This window comes from Pristiophorus japonicus, chromosome 8 (assembly GCF_044704955.1).
Source record: "Pristiophorus japonicus isolate sPriJap1 chromosome 8, sPriJap1.hap1, whole genome shotgun sequence".
Lineage (NCBI taxonomy): Eukaryota > Metazoa > Chordata > Chondrichthyes > Pristiophoridae > Pristiophorus > Pristiophorus japonicus.
Genome location: NC_091984.1, coordinates 131,477,024 through 131,493,994, shown reverse-complemented (window position 1 = coordinate 131,493,994; position 16,971 = coordinate 131,477,024). Strand labels below are relative to the sequence as shown.

At 46.3% G+C, this 16,971-nt stretch overlaps 1 protein-coding gene across 1 annotated transcript in view; it reads left to right on the top strand.

Annotated features, from left to right (window-relative positions):
• pappa2 (pappalysin 2) overlaps positions 1-16,971 on the top strand; it is a 586,487-nt gene that overhangs the window by 399,410 nt on the left and 170,106 nt on the right. The window contains exon 15 of the mRNA XM_070887395.1: positions 7,984-8,161. Within this exon, the coding sequence (XP_070743496.1) occupies positions 7,984-8,161 (178 nt within the window). The remainder of the gene's footprint in view (positions 1-7,983; positions 8,162-16,971) is intronic.

Sequence of the window (16,971 nt, the reverse complement as noted above, 5' to 3'; positions counted from 1 at the left end):
CACAGATTCCTGAAGGTAGCAGGCCAGGTAGATAAAGTGGTTAAGAAGGTATACGGAATGCTTGCCTTTATTAACTGAGGCATAGAATACAAGAGCAGGGGGGTTATGCTTGAACTGTATCAAACACTAGTTCGGCCACAGTTCTGGTCACCACATTACAGAGTACTGCATGCAGTTCTGGTCACCACATTACAGGAAGGATGTGATTGCACTGGAGAGGGTACAGATGAGGTTTACGAGGATATTGCTGGGATTGGAGAATCTTAGCTATGAGGACAGATTGGATAGGCTGGGTTTGTTATCCTTGGAACTGAAGAGGCTGAGTGGCGATCTCATTGAGGTGTATAAAATTATGAGGGGCCTAGATATAGTGATAGAAAGGGCCTATTTCCCTTAGCAGAGGGGTCAACAACCATGAGGCATAAATTTAAAGTAATTGATAGAAGGTTTAGAGGGGATTTAAGGGGAAATTTCTTCACCCAGAGAGTTGTGGGGATCTGGAATTCACTGCCTGAAAGGATGGTAGAGGCAGAAACCCTCACCACATTTTAAAAGTACTTGGATGTGCTATTGAAGTGCCGTAACCTGCAGGGCTACGGACTAAGAGCTGGAAAGTGGGATGAGGCTGGTTAGCCTCTTGTTGGCTGGCACGGACACGATGGGCCGAAATGACTTTCTTCCGTGCTGTAAACTGCTATTATTCTATGATTCTATCTCTGTGCCCAGTGAGGAGCTATCATAATAATCCTGGCCTCCATATATATTGTATTATCTCTTGCTGTTCTCCAAAATATAAAGAAGAAAAATGACAGATGCAATAGCAATCTGAGCTTCCTTTGGATCATGCTTAAAGAAAGAAAGGCTTTCATTTATATGGTGCCTTTCACAAGCTCACCTTGTCCGAAATAGATTTAAAGCCAATTAAGTATTTTTTCAAGAGTAGTCACAGTTGTAATAGAGTTTTAATCCTGGGATGTTACATGGAGCAGAAACCAGGTTGCTCTCCTTGCCTGTGGCAGAAGAGTCAGTTTCCGACTTAGGATCCAATCACGTTCTTGCTGATGGGACCTGTCATTATTGGCTTGTTTTATTGAGTGCCTGTAGACAGAAGGCTTTGCAAAAGCTGATGAATCTGGCCTAAACACCAAAAAGCTTCATTATCGTCCACAGCAATATCACACCTAGAAGTTTTGGAGGACCAACTAACCATTACTAGTCTCTGATGTGCCAGTGGATTTGCCGGAGAGACCAGATTCTTGGGCTCCATTCTTTGCAGATAAAGTCTTCGTTGAGTGAGAAAATCACCCGTTTTATTGATGGAGCAGGCATGATTACTGTGGATTCACTGCCCCCCCCCCTCTCCCATTATCCTGGGTGGCCTATCAGCAAGCGGGTCCTGTTGAGCAGATCTCATGACTAGTCTGGCATGCCGGTCTATGAAGCTCCAAAGCACTTGAATAAACCTTTGCTTTGATCTTTCTTCAAACACTGAATAATGCCAGCTGGGTCTGCATTTGCAGAGGAATATGCTGGCAGGGTACACTAAACCCTGGACAATATGGCACCTATCTTATCTTGGCAAGGCTCCATCTGGGAAGTCTCCAACTTTGCTAGGTGCCGCATCTACATGTTGTTGGACCTCAGCCCCGGACAGATATTTTAGCCTCCTTGAACATGGGAACTAAACAGATCTCATAGTCTGCCTCTGAGACAATGCTTGCAGTTGAAGCCCTGACTTATTGTTATGTAACCCCCTCTCCACTTAATAAATATGCTAAAATCAACATGGAGGGATTAAGGGGAATATCTTTTTACTGGTCGCTCTCTTGCTTGTTGCAGCCTTAAAAACTTAGAATTATCGTACTGCAGTTGGGCTTCAGAACCCTCTGCTTAAAACTTATGCCACTATTTCTTGTATGAATTGACAATGTGGAGATCCTTGGGATTTTGTTGATATCTTAGCAATCAGCTTCTAGAATGGAATGTTGCTATTGCCACCAATCTCATCCTTTGTCCAATGCATTGATGCAGGTAATGCTCATTGATGCAGTGTACAGGAAGCTAGCCCCTGCTGGATCAGCATGCAAGCTGTCACTGCCTAAGTACTGACCTGCGAAGCCAGTGATGTGCCTTTGTGCTTGGCCAACGCTGCCTTTGATCTTGGTGGAGACTTTGATGGGATCGATAACAGAACAAAAGTGAATGGGATTACTTCAAGTTCATTATGAGCTTGGCAATGTAAGATGTTTCTGCCTCTGCTGCCCTGGAACTTCTCTGGTTGATAGTTCTTTGGATAGCTACAGGAAAGACCTTCTTACAGAACACAAACTATATATAGCCGGGGTTTGGCATAAAATTGATCGTTTCACAATATCTTTTCACTACGATTAGAATTATTGTCCAAACGATTGTAAATTTGTGTCCAGGGGACAGTGTTAAAAGAATATTCCTCAATCAACTGTGCAAAACATGGCACGAAGATAGAACTAATACAAGTGCTAGCAGATGGCAAGTGGACCTGTGCAGTGTCATTTTCCTAGGCAGTCCTCGGAATCGAGGAACACTTGCTTCCACTCCTGAAGTGAGTTATTTTGTGACTGCACAGTCCAATACAAGAGCCACAGACTCTGTCACAGGTGAGACAGATAGTCGTTGAGGGAAGGGGTGGGTGGGACTGATTTGCCACACGCTCTCGGCGTTGATTTTTGCATGCTCTCGGCAATGAGACTTGAGGTGGTTAACCTCCCCCGTGGATGCACTTTCTCCACTTAGGGCAGTCTTGGGCCAGGGACTCCTAGGTGTCAGTGGTGATGTCGCACTTTATCAAGGAGGCTTTGAGGGTGTCCTTGTAACGTTTCCGCTGCCCACCTTTGGCTTGTTTGCCGTGAAGGAGCTCCACATAGAGCACTTGCTTTGGGAGTCTCGTGTCTGGCATGCGAACTATGTGGCCTGCCCAGCGAAGCTGATCGAGTGCGGTCAGTGCTTCAATGCTGGGGATGTTAGCCTGGACGAGGACACTGATGTTGGTGCGCCTGTCCTCCCAGGGGATTTGTAGGATCTTGCGGAGACATCATTGGTGATATATCCCCAGCGACTTGAGGTGTCTTCTGTACATCGTCCATGCCTCTGAGCCATGCAGGAGGGCGGGTATTACTACAGCCCTGTAGACCATGAGCTTGGTGGTAGATTTGAGGGTCTGGTCTTCGAACACTCTTTTCCTCAGGCGGCCGAAGGCTGCACTGGCGCACTGGAGGCGATGTTGAATCTCCGCATCAATGTCTGCTTTTGTTGATAAGAGGCTCCCGAGGTATGGGAAATGGTCCACGTTGTCGAGGGCCGCGCCGTGGATCTTGATGACTGGGGGCCAGTGCTGTGTGGCGAGGACAGGCTGGTGGAGGACCTTTGTCTTACGGATGTTTAGCATAAGGCCCATACTTTCGTGCGCCTCAGTAAATACGTGCAGTGTATGATAAAGGACCCAAGTTTCGGCCTCAGTTGCTCCTGATTTTTTGGAGCAACTGGTGTAGAACGGAGTATCTTAGAAATTCAAATTCTCGGCATTTAGTTTGCTCCAGTTCTAGTCAGTTAGAACAGTTTCACTTTGGAACAGAATTTTTTTTTCAAAAGGGGGCGTGTCCGGCCACTTACGCCTGTTTTCAAATTTTCGGCAGTGAAAACTTACTCCAAACTAACTTAGAATGGAGTAAGTGAAGATTTTTGTACGTTCGAAAAAACCTTGTCTACACTTTAGAAAATCAGGCGTAGGTTACAAATTAGGCGTAGGGAATGGGGGGGGTGTTTAAAGGGAAGTTTACAAACATTAAACACTTCAGTTTTAAAAATAAAGAGCCATCATCAATAATAAATGATAAATACATCAATAAATCAACCAATAAATCAATCAAAAAAAATTAATAAAAAATAATTTAAAAAAAAAATCAATAAATAAAACATTTTCTACTTACCGACTGCAGCACCAGGAGTCCTCCAACAGCATGCTGGGACGCCCCCCCCCCCCAGTGTGTCTCTGTCAATGTCTCTATCTGTCTGTCTGTGTGCGTGTCTCCCACTCTCTGTCTGTCAGTGTCTGTGTTTCTGACAGCGAGGGAGGTGGTTGGTGGGGAGAAGGGGGGGGAAGGGAAGGGGGGAGAAGGAGAGAGGATGTAGGGAGGGAGGGAAGGAGAGAGGATGTAGGGAGGGAGGGAAGGAGAGAGGATGGAGGGAGTGAGGGAGGGAAGGAAGGAAGGAGAGGGGGAGGGAGAGAAGGAGGCTGAACGGCCGGGCCCAAGACCTCGGGCTAGATTTACAGGTAGGTGGCGTCAGGTCTCGGAGGGGGGGGGGGGGGGGCGTCACGGAGGTCCGTGGGTGGGTGAGAGAGAGTCGCAGAGGTCCGGGGGGGGGGGGCGGGTGGGGGAGAGAGAGTCGCGGAGGTCGGGTCGCCGGGGTGGGGGGCGGGGGGAGCAGGAGTCGAGTCGGGTCGGGAGGAAGCAGGAGCTGGCCGTGGGAGGAGCCTTATGCACGCAGCCCCAGTGAGGCAATTCGGCCAGGGCTAGGGGCTGCGTGCTTCGGGCCCCTCCCACACAGTTTTGGGCGCCTGGAGCTACTGCACATGCGCACCCACTGTAGCGCGCATGTGCAGAGGTCCCGGCACTGTTTTCAGCGCAGGGACCTGGCTTCGCCCCCAACAGCTCGTGCTGCGCTGCGCCTGGATGCAGAAGACCTGCAGGGAGCCAGAGAATAGGGACGTTTTTTTTAGGCGCACTTTCTGGCACGAAAAACGGGCGTCCAGGTCCAGGCTGCGCCGTTTTAGGCGCGTCCCGAAACTTGGGTCCAAAGAGAGGTAACGTAAAAAATGAATACAACATTCCACCCAGCAGACTCATCGTGTTAAGATCGAAAACGTTGGGTGGTCATCCTCCTGTGGCTCACTCTTTCCGAGGACCTCAGAACTCTGGTAGTCTCTACCTTCTCTCAGGCCTCTTTCCCTGATATGAGCTACAAGTTTTTGAGCAAGCGGTTTATTTGGTTTTCATTCTTTTCTTCATTACGGGTCTTGGCTCCGCATCTAGAATTCACAATAGGAAAACAATTCCTTTGTGATTTTAAGTTATCAATCTGATAAAGGACAGAAATGGCACTGAGCAGCTAATAGTTTTGAAGTGAATATGCTGAATCTTGATAAATGCATATGTGGTTTGCCAAGAAATGTTGTTTGGATCAGTCTTTGTATCAACTGCAGGTAAAAAAAAGTTATAAAATCCATCAAAAGAAAAACCAACTAAAATTCAACAAGAACAGATGTTTTATACAAAAGTGTTTGGAATTTAAAAATGCACTATCTTTACTATATGTTTAACACAACAGGAATTTGGATTTATATAGCGTCTTTAATGTAGTGAAACATCCCAAGACGCTTAACAGGAGTACTATCAGATAAAAAATTTGACACCGAGCCACATAAGGAGAAATTAGGGCAGGTGACCAAAAGCTTGGTCAAAAAGGCAGGTTTTAAGGAACGTCTTGAAGGAGGAGAGAGGCAGAGAGGTTTCGGCAGGGAGTTCCAGAGCTTGGGGCCTAGGCAATAGAAGGCGCGGCCACCAATGGTTGAGTGATTATAATCAGGGATACTCAAGAGGGCAGAATTAGAGGAGCGCAGATATCTTGGGGGCCGGAATAGGGGGGAGTTGTGGGGCTGGAGGAGATTACAGAGATAGAGAGGGGTGAGGCCTTGGAGGGATTTGAAAATAAGGATGAGAATTTTGAAATTGAGGTGGTGCTTAACCGAGAGCCAATGTAGGTCAGCGAGCACAGGGATGATGGGTGAGCGGGACTTGGTGCAAGTTAGGACACGAGCAGCCGAGTTTTGGATCGCCTCAAGTTTACGTATGGTAGAATGTGGGAGGCCAGCCAGGTGTGCATTGGAATCGTCAACTCAGCTCAGCCGTGATGGAACATTTAATGTTGTTTTCGGCATTTTATATAATGGGATTCAATAGGAAGGGGTATGGCCCATTGGAATTTTTACCAATGAGAAGCCATGGCCCATTGGAATTCTATACAAGTACAGAAATCACTAAAAGCTAATGGGCAGGTACAAAAATGTAAAAGGCGAATAGAATATTAGCCTTCATCTCAAGGGGGCTGCAATGTAAAGGCGTGGAAGTTATGTTACAGTTACATAAAGCTTTGATTAGACCCCATTTAGAGGTTTGAGTGTGGAAGATTAAGGGATGATGAAATTGAAGTGTTTAAGATGATTAAAGGATTTGATAGGGTAAATAGAGATAAACCTTTCTTCTGATGGTGGTGTCCAGAACAAGGAGGCATTACCTTAAAATGAGAGGTAAGCTATTCAGCAGTGATGTCAGTAATGGTAGTGGAAACCCGACACTCCCCAAAAAGCTGTTGAGGCAGGGTGTCAATTGAAAAATTCAAAACAAACATTGATAGATTTTTGTTCAACAAGGTTATTAAGGGTTATGGAACCAAATTGGGTTAAGATATAGATCAACCTTGATCTAATTGAATGGCGGAAGAGGCTCAAGGGGCTAAATGGCCTACACCTGTTCCTATGGTCCAGATGTTTATCTCCCTGTCCTTCGTCCTGTGATATGCTGATCCAAACATCTTAACACCTCTGCTTTCCTCACAATGGGTGAGAAGGAAATATGAGGCAGCTACCAAGGGACTCAGTGATCCCCGGCAGTGAGAATAGCCCAATATCACAACTCGAAAACTCACTATTGACCCAACTAAAGCTGCATTCTTTAAGTCTCTCTCATAGAAAGAATAGGGGAATTGTGTTTTCAGGGCAGTGTATTGGGAAAGTCAGTCTGCCAGAGATGAACAGGGTTAAATAGATCATTATGCTCTTGGATTTGAATCCATCCTAAGCCACCAAATGCACTTGAACAAGAGGTCTAAGATTGGATTGCAGACAATATATGGCACAGAAACAGGCCATTCAGCCCAACCAGTCCACGCTGGTGTTTAGGCTCCACTCGAGCCTCCTCCTGTCTTTCTTCTTCTAAATCTATCCGCATAACCCTCTATTCCCTTCTCCCTTGTATGCTTCTCTAACCTCCCCTTAAATGCATCTATACTATTCACTTCAACCACTCCCTGTGGTAGCGAGGTCCACATTCTCACCGCTCTTTGGGTAAAGAAGTTTCTTCCGAATTCCCTATTAGATTTCTTGGTGACTATCTCATGTTGATGGCCTCTAGGTATACTCTTTCCCACAAGTGGATACATTCTCTCTGAATACACTCTATCAAAACCTTTCATAATTTAAAAGACCTCTATTAGGTCACCCTCTCAGCCTTTTTTCAAGAGAAATGAGACCCAGCCTGTACATCCTTTCCTGATATTTATAACCTCACATTTCTGGTATCATCCTTGTAAATCTCTGCACCCTCTCCAGTGCCTCTCTATCATTTTTATAATATGACGACCAGAACTGTAGACAGTACTCTTAAGTGTGGTCTAAGCAAGGTTCGATGCAGGTTTAGCATAACTTCCCTACTTTTCAATTCTATACCTCTACAAATAAACCCTAGTGCTTGGTTTGCATTTTTTATGGCCTTGCTAATCTGTGTGCACAAATCTATATTATCCTTTGTTGACTGGTTGCATTCCACAGCTGGCACTGTTACTTTTCCAATAGGACTGGAGCTGTAATGTTCCATGGGATATTTGATGATCTGTGCCTTATAATCAGTCACAGCCTAACCAAATATTGACTTAGCTCTTTCTGAAGGAGTTAAGAAAGCAATAATTGCTTTTGATAGGCTATTCCATATGTTTAGTCTCTATCTTGCTTGAGAATTATTAATGTTGTACTCGTGTCCCCTCAGGCTCTTTTGAAAATGAGCTTTCGGATTATTGTATAAAAAAAATCTCCAGAACAATCTGTACCAACGCTTCTTACAAGTGTCACTAACCATAACAATTAAAATATATTTTTTTGCTTTGGTCCTTCAGACAGAGGTTTCCCTCATTTGCAAGTATGGAAAATGGGATAGAGCCGTGACCTGTGACCCCATCGACTGTGGAATTCCTGACCAGTCACATGTTTACCATGCCAGCTTCTTTTGCCCTGAAGGCACCACTTTGGGAAAGCGATGCCTCTTCTCCTGCAATCAACCAGCGAAACTGCAAGGTACGATAATGTAATCACTGTGTTTTGCTTCAAATAAGGAGAGCTTTTCAAAAGAGAGAGCTGAAATCTAAATGGCGGTCGGAGGCTTCCTTCGAGGAACGCCTCCGACCAGAAGTATTTGTACGATGGTCCCAGAGGAACATAGGATTGCGGTCGGAGGTCTAGTTTCGCAGTCCAGCGTACGGGAACAGGTCTTCCAGGTACGTATTCGTATCCTGGGATCACGTGGGCCTGGACCACAAATAAACATCTAGTATTCTCATTGATAATAACGGGAACTCTGTTTGTACGAGCTCCCATTACTGTCAATGAGAATACACCCCCAAAAACAAGAAACACAACACAATAAATTAAAAAAACACCCCACATATTTAAAATGAATTGAAATAGAATGTAACTAAGAGCTAGACTTTTGGCACATATTCGCCCATTTATCGCCCATATAACCGCCGCGATTCAGTTTATCGCCCATTTTTGATGAGAAATGGAAACTACCGCCCGATTATTAGAAGACACCGCACAACATTGTAAAGTTCAATAAAAAATTTTAATAATTTGACAATTGATGTCAAAAAGAATGTTAAACAAACTATAACACCCATCTCTCTCCACCCCACTCCCAACAGTCAACAAAATGTTTCACCCAACAATAAATTTTCAATAACGATAACAGTACAAAAACACCCTCCCACCATCCCCAACATTCAACAAAATGTTAATAACAATAAGAACAACAGTCAATAATTTTAATTAAAATAGATTAAGGCCCACCCCACCCCACACCTGCGGCCATGCTTCCCTCCTCTACCTCTACTCCCTCTTATCATAACCCCCCCCCTTCCCCTTTACACTCCCCTTTCTAGTACCGGGGCCAAGTCGTATTGCAGCAGGGCACCTCGAGCGCTGCTGCTGTGGGGGGGGGGGGGGGGGGTGACGTTGGCACATTCAATTCAGGGGGCCCAGGAGAAGATGTTTCCGAAGAAACGTCTTCCAAGTCAGAAGCAACTGCTTCCTCCTGACTCGCATCTGTCGACGTTGTTGGTGGTACGGCGCCTTGGGGTGCAGTGCTGTATCCTGAAAGTATCGCCTGCCGCATGGCATCGACGGAGTCGGCCGTTCGCCGCATTGCCGCAACCATCTGCCCCATGTCCTGCAAGATTCACACAGATAGTGTGGCAATGTTGCCGGTCAGCCCACCAAGCGCTTGGCGGAGCTCTCGACCAATGTCGACGCTCGCCCTTGACAGAGACACCATGTCCTGGTTCACATCTGCCTGTCGTTGCTCGTGCCTACCTCGCCGACCTAACCTCCGTAGGGTCATAGTGGGCACTGGACCACTCGGAGTGCCCTGCTGCAAGCCGCTTGGCCCCGCTACTTCATCCGTTGAGGATGACGTGGCCGCAGATACTCCAGATTCCTCAACCAGCTCATCATCCTCCTTGGTTCTTCCCCTGTGGTCAGCACAACCTGCAGCAATTGGGGTGATGCTCCAGGGGCATCCCGGGGAGCTGGAAATCACAATTGAGGTTATTAGAAGAGAAGGGGAGACATGAGAATGATTGCGCTGCACAGGCATATGTACGAGGAGCAACACTATTGCAATAAATATGAACGCGAGACGTTACATATAATTAACACGAGAGTACAGAAGAGTACAGAAGCTGTATGCATAACATTACATCATTCATATATTTTAATCAAATGGCATTAAATTACCACTGGTTTACACATTACTCACATGGCGCAACAATGGGATCTGCACCACCATGGGTGGCAAAACGATTATGCGCCCCTACAAGGGCTGAGGCACGCTCCTCCAGGTCGGTTAATCTATAAAGGTTATAGATTCTTAGATATCTTCTTCTGCAAACCTGACAAGAGCATAAGCTAATTGCCGAGGTACTATTATGGAAACACAGATATTGTAATCCACAATTAGTCATCGCACATGCTGTTCATCGTTAACGTTAACGTTATATGCTAATATGGTTTGTATGCAGTTGATGCATGGTTATAACATCTACGTTCAGAAAAGAAATGTAATAAGATCGTGGTTAGGAGCTAATACGTGATACCAATCCCCTCACGTACAATCCCCAGGAAAGGCCCCATCTATGGGCCATGCCATTTGGCACCTGAGGGAGGGAGAGCTGGGTTATTGCAATCCGTAGTTCCCCAAGGGGCGAATCAGGACCACTGGTGAGCTCGGCAATGACAGGACCATGAGGGGAGGGGGCACCCTGTCCCTAGGCTGTGCTCGGAGACCGCTGGTCGGGACAGAAATAGAACGCAAGCGGAAGCTCGAGCTGTATATTCCTATATCCACTTTTAGTTCTCATGGGCCAGAGACAGACCTGAACTGCAGCCAAGGAAAATACAGAGTAATATTTCATTAAAATTAATAATTCGCAAAAGCGATTCTCCCAGCCCGATCTTAAAAAGATCCGTTCCGTGATTCTGGGCCCCAGTGGCTGACGTCCATACCCAGAATGCACTGCATATTGACTATCCAGTTTAGAGTGGAGTTGTGGCTGCTCATGCCATAACTCTTTTACCAGAGAAAGTGATCGGCGACACATCTTTCCTCTTCTAGTACCCAGAGAAGTTCTCATCCAAGGATCTGTGTTGGGACTGTTTTTTTGTCCATGACATAACAGACATCTGCATGGGGAATGGGATCAAAGTTTGCAATGATACTACATTCGGAGATGTGGAAAACTGTGAGGAAGATTGCAGGAGACCATAGACAAGTTAGTAAGGTTGGCAGATAGATGGCAGATGCCGTTCAATGGAGAGAGATATGGGGGCCGAAATTCAGCCTCCCGAAAAGGCCTCTTACTGTCGGAAAGCGACCGGAGATGGCCCGTGCCCCGTATTTTGCCCACAACTGACTTAACAGTTCCTGCAAGCTTACAGACTCTGTCTTGCAAGCTAATTGCATGGTCCAGTCTGGATCTAAACTGTTACCTAATTGCAACATTAACACAGCCCTTACTGATGTTAAAGGAACATCTCTAAATTGGCAAACTCTAAACTGATGCATTACAAATGCGTAGAATAATATTGCGATGTCAAAGGTTAACTTAAGTAGATGCTCTAACTGTACAAGCTGCAGGGTGGTGCTGAATATTGACAGAAGCAGATACTCTTTGTAAGATATAGCCTAGAACACTTATACATGCTTCAGGATAGTGAGGCAGCTGAGTGACAAATCCAACAAGTAGGAAAACACTGATGGTGGGAGAGAGTGTATAGCAGTCTAGCATCCAAGGTTCTGCTAATTATCTCAATCTTTAATTGTCACTCAGATTGTGGTACCGGGTGTTTTGCTCATTTAGTCTGTTGGCTTAGAGGTGTTTTCTTTTTATTTGTTCCTGGGATGTGGGCATCGCTGGCAAGGCCAGCATTTATTGCCCATCCCTAATTGCCATTGTGATGGTGGTGGCGAGTCACCTTCTTGAACCGTTGCAGTCCGTGTGGTGAAGGTACTCTCACAGTGCTATTAGGGAGGGAGTTCCAGGATTTTGACCCAGTGACGATGAAGGAACAGCGATATATTTCCATCAGGAGGGTGTGTGACTTGGAGAGGGGAACTTGCAGGTGATGCTGTTCCCATGCGCTTGCTGCCCTTGTCCTTCTAGGTGGTAGAGGTCACTGATGTGAGAGGTGCTGTCAAAGAAGCCTTGGCGAGTTGCTGCAGTGCATCTTGTAGACGGTACACACTGCAGCCACAGTGCGCCGGTGGTGGAGGGAGTGAATGTTGAACGTGATGGATGGGGTGCCAATCAAGTGGGCTACTTTGTCCTGGATGGTGTCGAGCTCCTTGAGCATTGTTGGAGCTGCACTCATCCAGGCAAGTTGAGAGTATTCCATCACACTCCTGACTTGTGCCTTGTAGATGGTGGAAAGGCTTTGGGAGTCAGGAGATGAGACACTCGCCGCAGAATACCCAGCCTCTGACCTGCTCTTGTCGCCACAGTATTTATGTGGCTGGTCCAGTTAAGTTTCTGGTCAATGGTGACCCCCAAGATGTTGATGGTGGGGGATCCGGCGATGGTAATGCCGTTGAATGTCAAAGGTCAGTAGTTGGACTCTTACTTGTTAGAGATAGTCATTGCCTGGCACTTGTGTGGTGCGAATGTTACTTGCCACTTATCAGCCCAAGCCTGAATGATGTCCAGGTCTTGTTGCCACTCTCAGTGCGTCTTCCAAGTGTTGTTCAACATGGAGGAGTACTGATTCATCAGCTGAGGGAGGGTAGTTGGTGGTACTCAGCAGGAGGTTTCTTAAAACACTTAAATAAGAAAGTAGATAGACATAAAATGGCTGCTTTATTAAAGGAATGATAATAGTGATGTTTAAGAAGTTCTTCTCCCTCAAATTGGAGACTGTTAAATATGATGGTCACCATTTTTACACCATTGAAATATAATTCATTAACTCATTTAAACCACTGTTTGATGGTCTTAAACTTGTTAACTGTTAACAACTTAAATAATTGCGTGCTTTGACAGTTGATTAGAGCATTGATTCTCAAACGTTTTTGGTTGAAGAGCCCTTTTCAAATGTATTAGTAATCACAGACCACCTCTAAATGGTAATACTATATAATACTCATATTAAGAAATTGCTGCATGTAAAGAACGTTTTAATATTGCTTTTAAGGACCTGTACTTGGTCCTCATTGCTGCCATAGAAAAAAATGATGTTTCACAAATATATGTTGGGAAACGTAGCAACACTTTCATTTCTTCTATTACCAATTCTGGGTACTGATTGGCAAAAGAACCAGAGGTGACGTGAGGAAACTTTTTTTTTACACAGTGAGTTGTTGTGATCGGGAAGGCACTGCCTGAAAGTGCGGGGAAAGCAGATTCAATAGTAATGTTCAAAAGGGAATTGAATAAATATTTGAAATGGAAAACATTTACAGGGCAATGGGGTCTAATTGGATAGCTCTACCAAAGACACAGCGCATGCACATTGAGCCGAATGGCCTCCTTCTGTGCTGTAACATTCTATAATAATGGAGTCATGCCTTCAATCATGAAAGGTGCATTGTTACAAAATGCATTGTGCAGCAATACTTTCCCACCTGCAATTTGGGTTTAATTGAAGTTTTCTCACTGTGGATTTGCTTTAATAGTACTTTGTTTTTTTAACGAGGAAGATTTAAATATACTATAACTAATTTCTATCACTTCAGAGTATCTGTGGGGACAGGGCCACAGCCCAGGAGGAGATAAGATCATAAGAATTAGGAGCAGGAGTAGGCCATTCGGCCCCTCGAGCCTGCTCCGCCACTCAATGAGATCATGGCTGATCTTCTACCTCAACTCCACTTTCCTGCACTGTCCCCATATCCCTTGATTCCCTTAATATTCAAAAATATATTGATCCCCTTCTCAGACTGAGCCTCCATAGCCCTCTGGGGTAGAGAATTCCAACGATTCACCACCCTCTGAGTGAAGAAGTTTCTCCTCATCTCAGTCCTAAATGGCCGAATCCTTATTCTGAGACTGTGACCTCTGGTTCTAGACTCCCCGGCCAGGGGAAACATCCTCCCTGCATCTACCCTGTCAAGCCCTGAAAGAATATTGTATGTTTCAATGGGATTAACTCTCATTCTTCTAAACTCTGGTGAATATTGGCCTAGTCTACTCAATCTCTCCTCGTAGGACAATCCCCCCATCCCAGGAATCAGTCTGGTGAACCTTCGTTGCACTCCTTCTTTGGCAAGTATATCCTTCCTTGGGTAAGGAGACCAAAACTGTACACAATACTCCAGGTGCGGTCTCACCTGTATAATGGCAGTAAGATGTCGGTGTGAGATCGTGTACCGGCTCTACCAGGCTCCAACTCACCTTTGTTTCTTCAGTGATGCTGACCCGTAGCGCCATGACCTACGGGGGCCTGACCACAGCGACCCTGAGCTACCTTCTCTCGCCCCATTGGGTCCCAAAAGAAGCTGATCAGTGGCCTGACCCACCCCTACTTCTCTCCACTGCCTGTCCGGCTGGCCACCTCCACCCGACTGCCACAACCAATCCCCGCCAGGCATCCCATGGGGATGACATCACTTGGCAACCGCAAGCACTTAACCATGAACATTTCAGTAGCCATTTCCATGCCATTGATTCCAATTGGCTTTTCTGTCAACCAGATCCGAAATAGGATGTGCAATATTGTCTGTAGAGCTGAAGTGACTTTTCCCAGCTAAGTAACTTTCAAATTATTGCGCGAGGACCCTCTGGAAAGTCTCTCGGGATCCTAGTTTGAAAGCCATGGGATTCGAGGCAGATCACACCTAATTCTAGGTAAACAAGGATACAGTAGTATGTGTCAGGTAATGACTGGTTGAAATAGAAGCAGAAGATGCTGCAAACACCCAGCGGGTCAAGCAGCGTCTGTGGAGAGAGAAACAGAGTTAATGTTTTAGGTCAATGGCCTTTCATCAGAACTGGAAGAAGTTAGAGATGTAATAGGCTTTAAGCAGGGGCAGAGACAGTGAAAGGGGGGAAAGGAGGAAAGATCAAAAGGGAAAGTCTGTGATAGGGTGAAAGGCAGGAGAGATTAAATGACAAAAGGTATCATTGTACAAAGCAAAAGTAGATGGTAATGGGACAAGTAAAGAAACAAAAGATGGGTCTAGAAGGGATGTAAATAGGAATGGCAGAGTCATCAACAGCTGCCATGTGAAAAAAATTAAGGCAAAGATTTTAGTCTGAAATTGTTGAACTCGATATAAAGTGCCGAATCAAAAGATGAGGTGCTGTTCCTCACGCTTACGTGAGCTTCGTTGGATTAGTGTAGGAGGCCGAGGGCAGAGAGGTTAGAGTGGGAGTGGAGTGGAGAATTAAAGTTACAGGCGATCGGAAGCTCAGAATCGCACTTACGGACTGAATTGAGGTGTTCCGCAAAGCGGTCACCCAATCTGCGTTTAGTCTCACCAATGTAGAGGAGACCACATCGTGAGCAGCTTATACAGTATATTAAATTGAAGTAGAAGTAAATCACTCTTTCACCTGGAAGGAGTATTTGGGGCCCCGGACAATGGGAAGGGATGAGGTAAAAGGGCAAGTGTTGCATTACCTGCCGCTTGCACAGGAAGGTGCCGTAGGAAGGGGAGGGGTGCTGGGGGTGACTGCAGAATGGACCAAGGATGTCGAGGAGGGAGTGGTCCCTTCGGAATGCTGAGAGGGGAGGAGAGGGGAAGATGTGTTTGGTGGTAGGATCATGCTGGAGGTGACGGAAATGGTGAAGGATGATCCATTGAATGTGGAGGCTGGTGGGATGGAAGCTGAGGACAAGGGGAACCCTATCCTGGTTCTGAGAGGGAGGGAAAGGGGTGAGAGCAGATTTGCGGGAAATGGAACGGACACAGTTGAAGGCCATGTTAACCATGGTAGAGGGAAGTCCTCGGTTGAGGAAAAAGGAAGACATATTGGAAGTACTGGTATGGAAGGTGGCATCGTCGGAGCAGATGCGATGGAGATGGAGAAACTGGGAGAATGGAATAGAGTCCTTACAGGAAGCGGGTGGGAGGAAGTGTAGTCCAGGTAGCTGTGGGAGTCAGTGGGCTTTATAGCTGTTTGAAGCTGGACAGATTGGACCCCATCGGGCTGTGTATGCTGAGTTTTGGCTGATGCATGAGCATGCGTTTACAACAGAGCCAGAAGGAAAGGGGTGTAAATGAAAGAGCGTGAACAGAACAAAACACAGCAGATTTGGGCAAGACTTACCATGTTGCACTGCTGTCCAGAGACTCAGACCGGGTAATGCCACCTTGATTCTGTTCATTGTTGCTTGAACACTTCTGGGGCTGGATTTTCGGTTCTGCTCATTTTGGGGCGGTAATGGCGACGGGGCGGTAAAGCTTGCGCCCGGGAACAGTTTGCGCCCCAGTCAGCTAAATTGGGCAGCTGGGCCCTGAGTGTGGGGCGGAGCGTTAAGGGAAGCGTTACACACCTCTCTTAGGGCGCTCAGCCAGCTGAGCATGGGAAAATCCTGAGCTAAACAGCCAGCCTGGGACCGCTGTAAGAGAGGCCAGGGGAGGAAAAATAAAATCTGAAAAAAAAAATGCCCAATATACAACTCGCGCTACCACAACATAAATCGCCAAAAAAATAAAAGACAAAAAAAATTACACTTACCTGAGGTCGACATTACTTCCCTCACTGCAGCCGGTATAGGTTGGACTGCCCGTTTTCACAGGCGGTCCCAGCAGGGCACTCTATGGAATGCTACCGATCGGGCGGCAGCCAAAAATCCAGCCGGTGTCGCAACCAGGGGCGTTGCACACCGGCTAGCCTCTTCCGGGCGGTAATGCTCCGCGCCCCGCCGAAACCGACACCGAAAGTGCCGGCAGAGCGCTAGAAGCTGGCTGCCCGCCTGGAAGTGTTTACCGCTGCCATTGGTGCCCCTCCGGGGCACTAACAGGAGTGGCAGAAGACCGAAAATGCAGCCCTATATAGTGTATGATTGACTCTGCTAATGTTGCAATAAAGGCTTGATTTACCCATTGACAGGATAACCTAGGGCCCCTGACACGGGGACCCTTTAACTCTTGACAGTGTAGTGTCACACGCTACAGCAATATATATGGAGGCAACCTATTGGTTAGGATAGTAAATTGGGTTAGGAGGTAGGAGACCGAGAGTAGGGATAATGGGTACGTAGCCAATCAGCAGGGTGTGACTAGTGGTGTCCCCCAGGGATCTGTATTGGGGCCGCAGCTTTTCACCATATTTATAAATGGCTTCGATGAAGGACTAGAGTGGTATATCCAAGTTATTCACGGCACAACATTA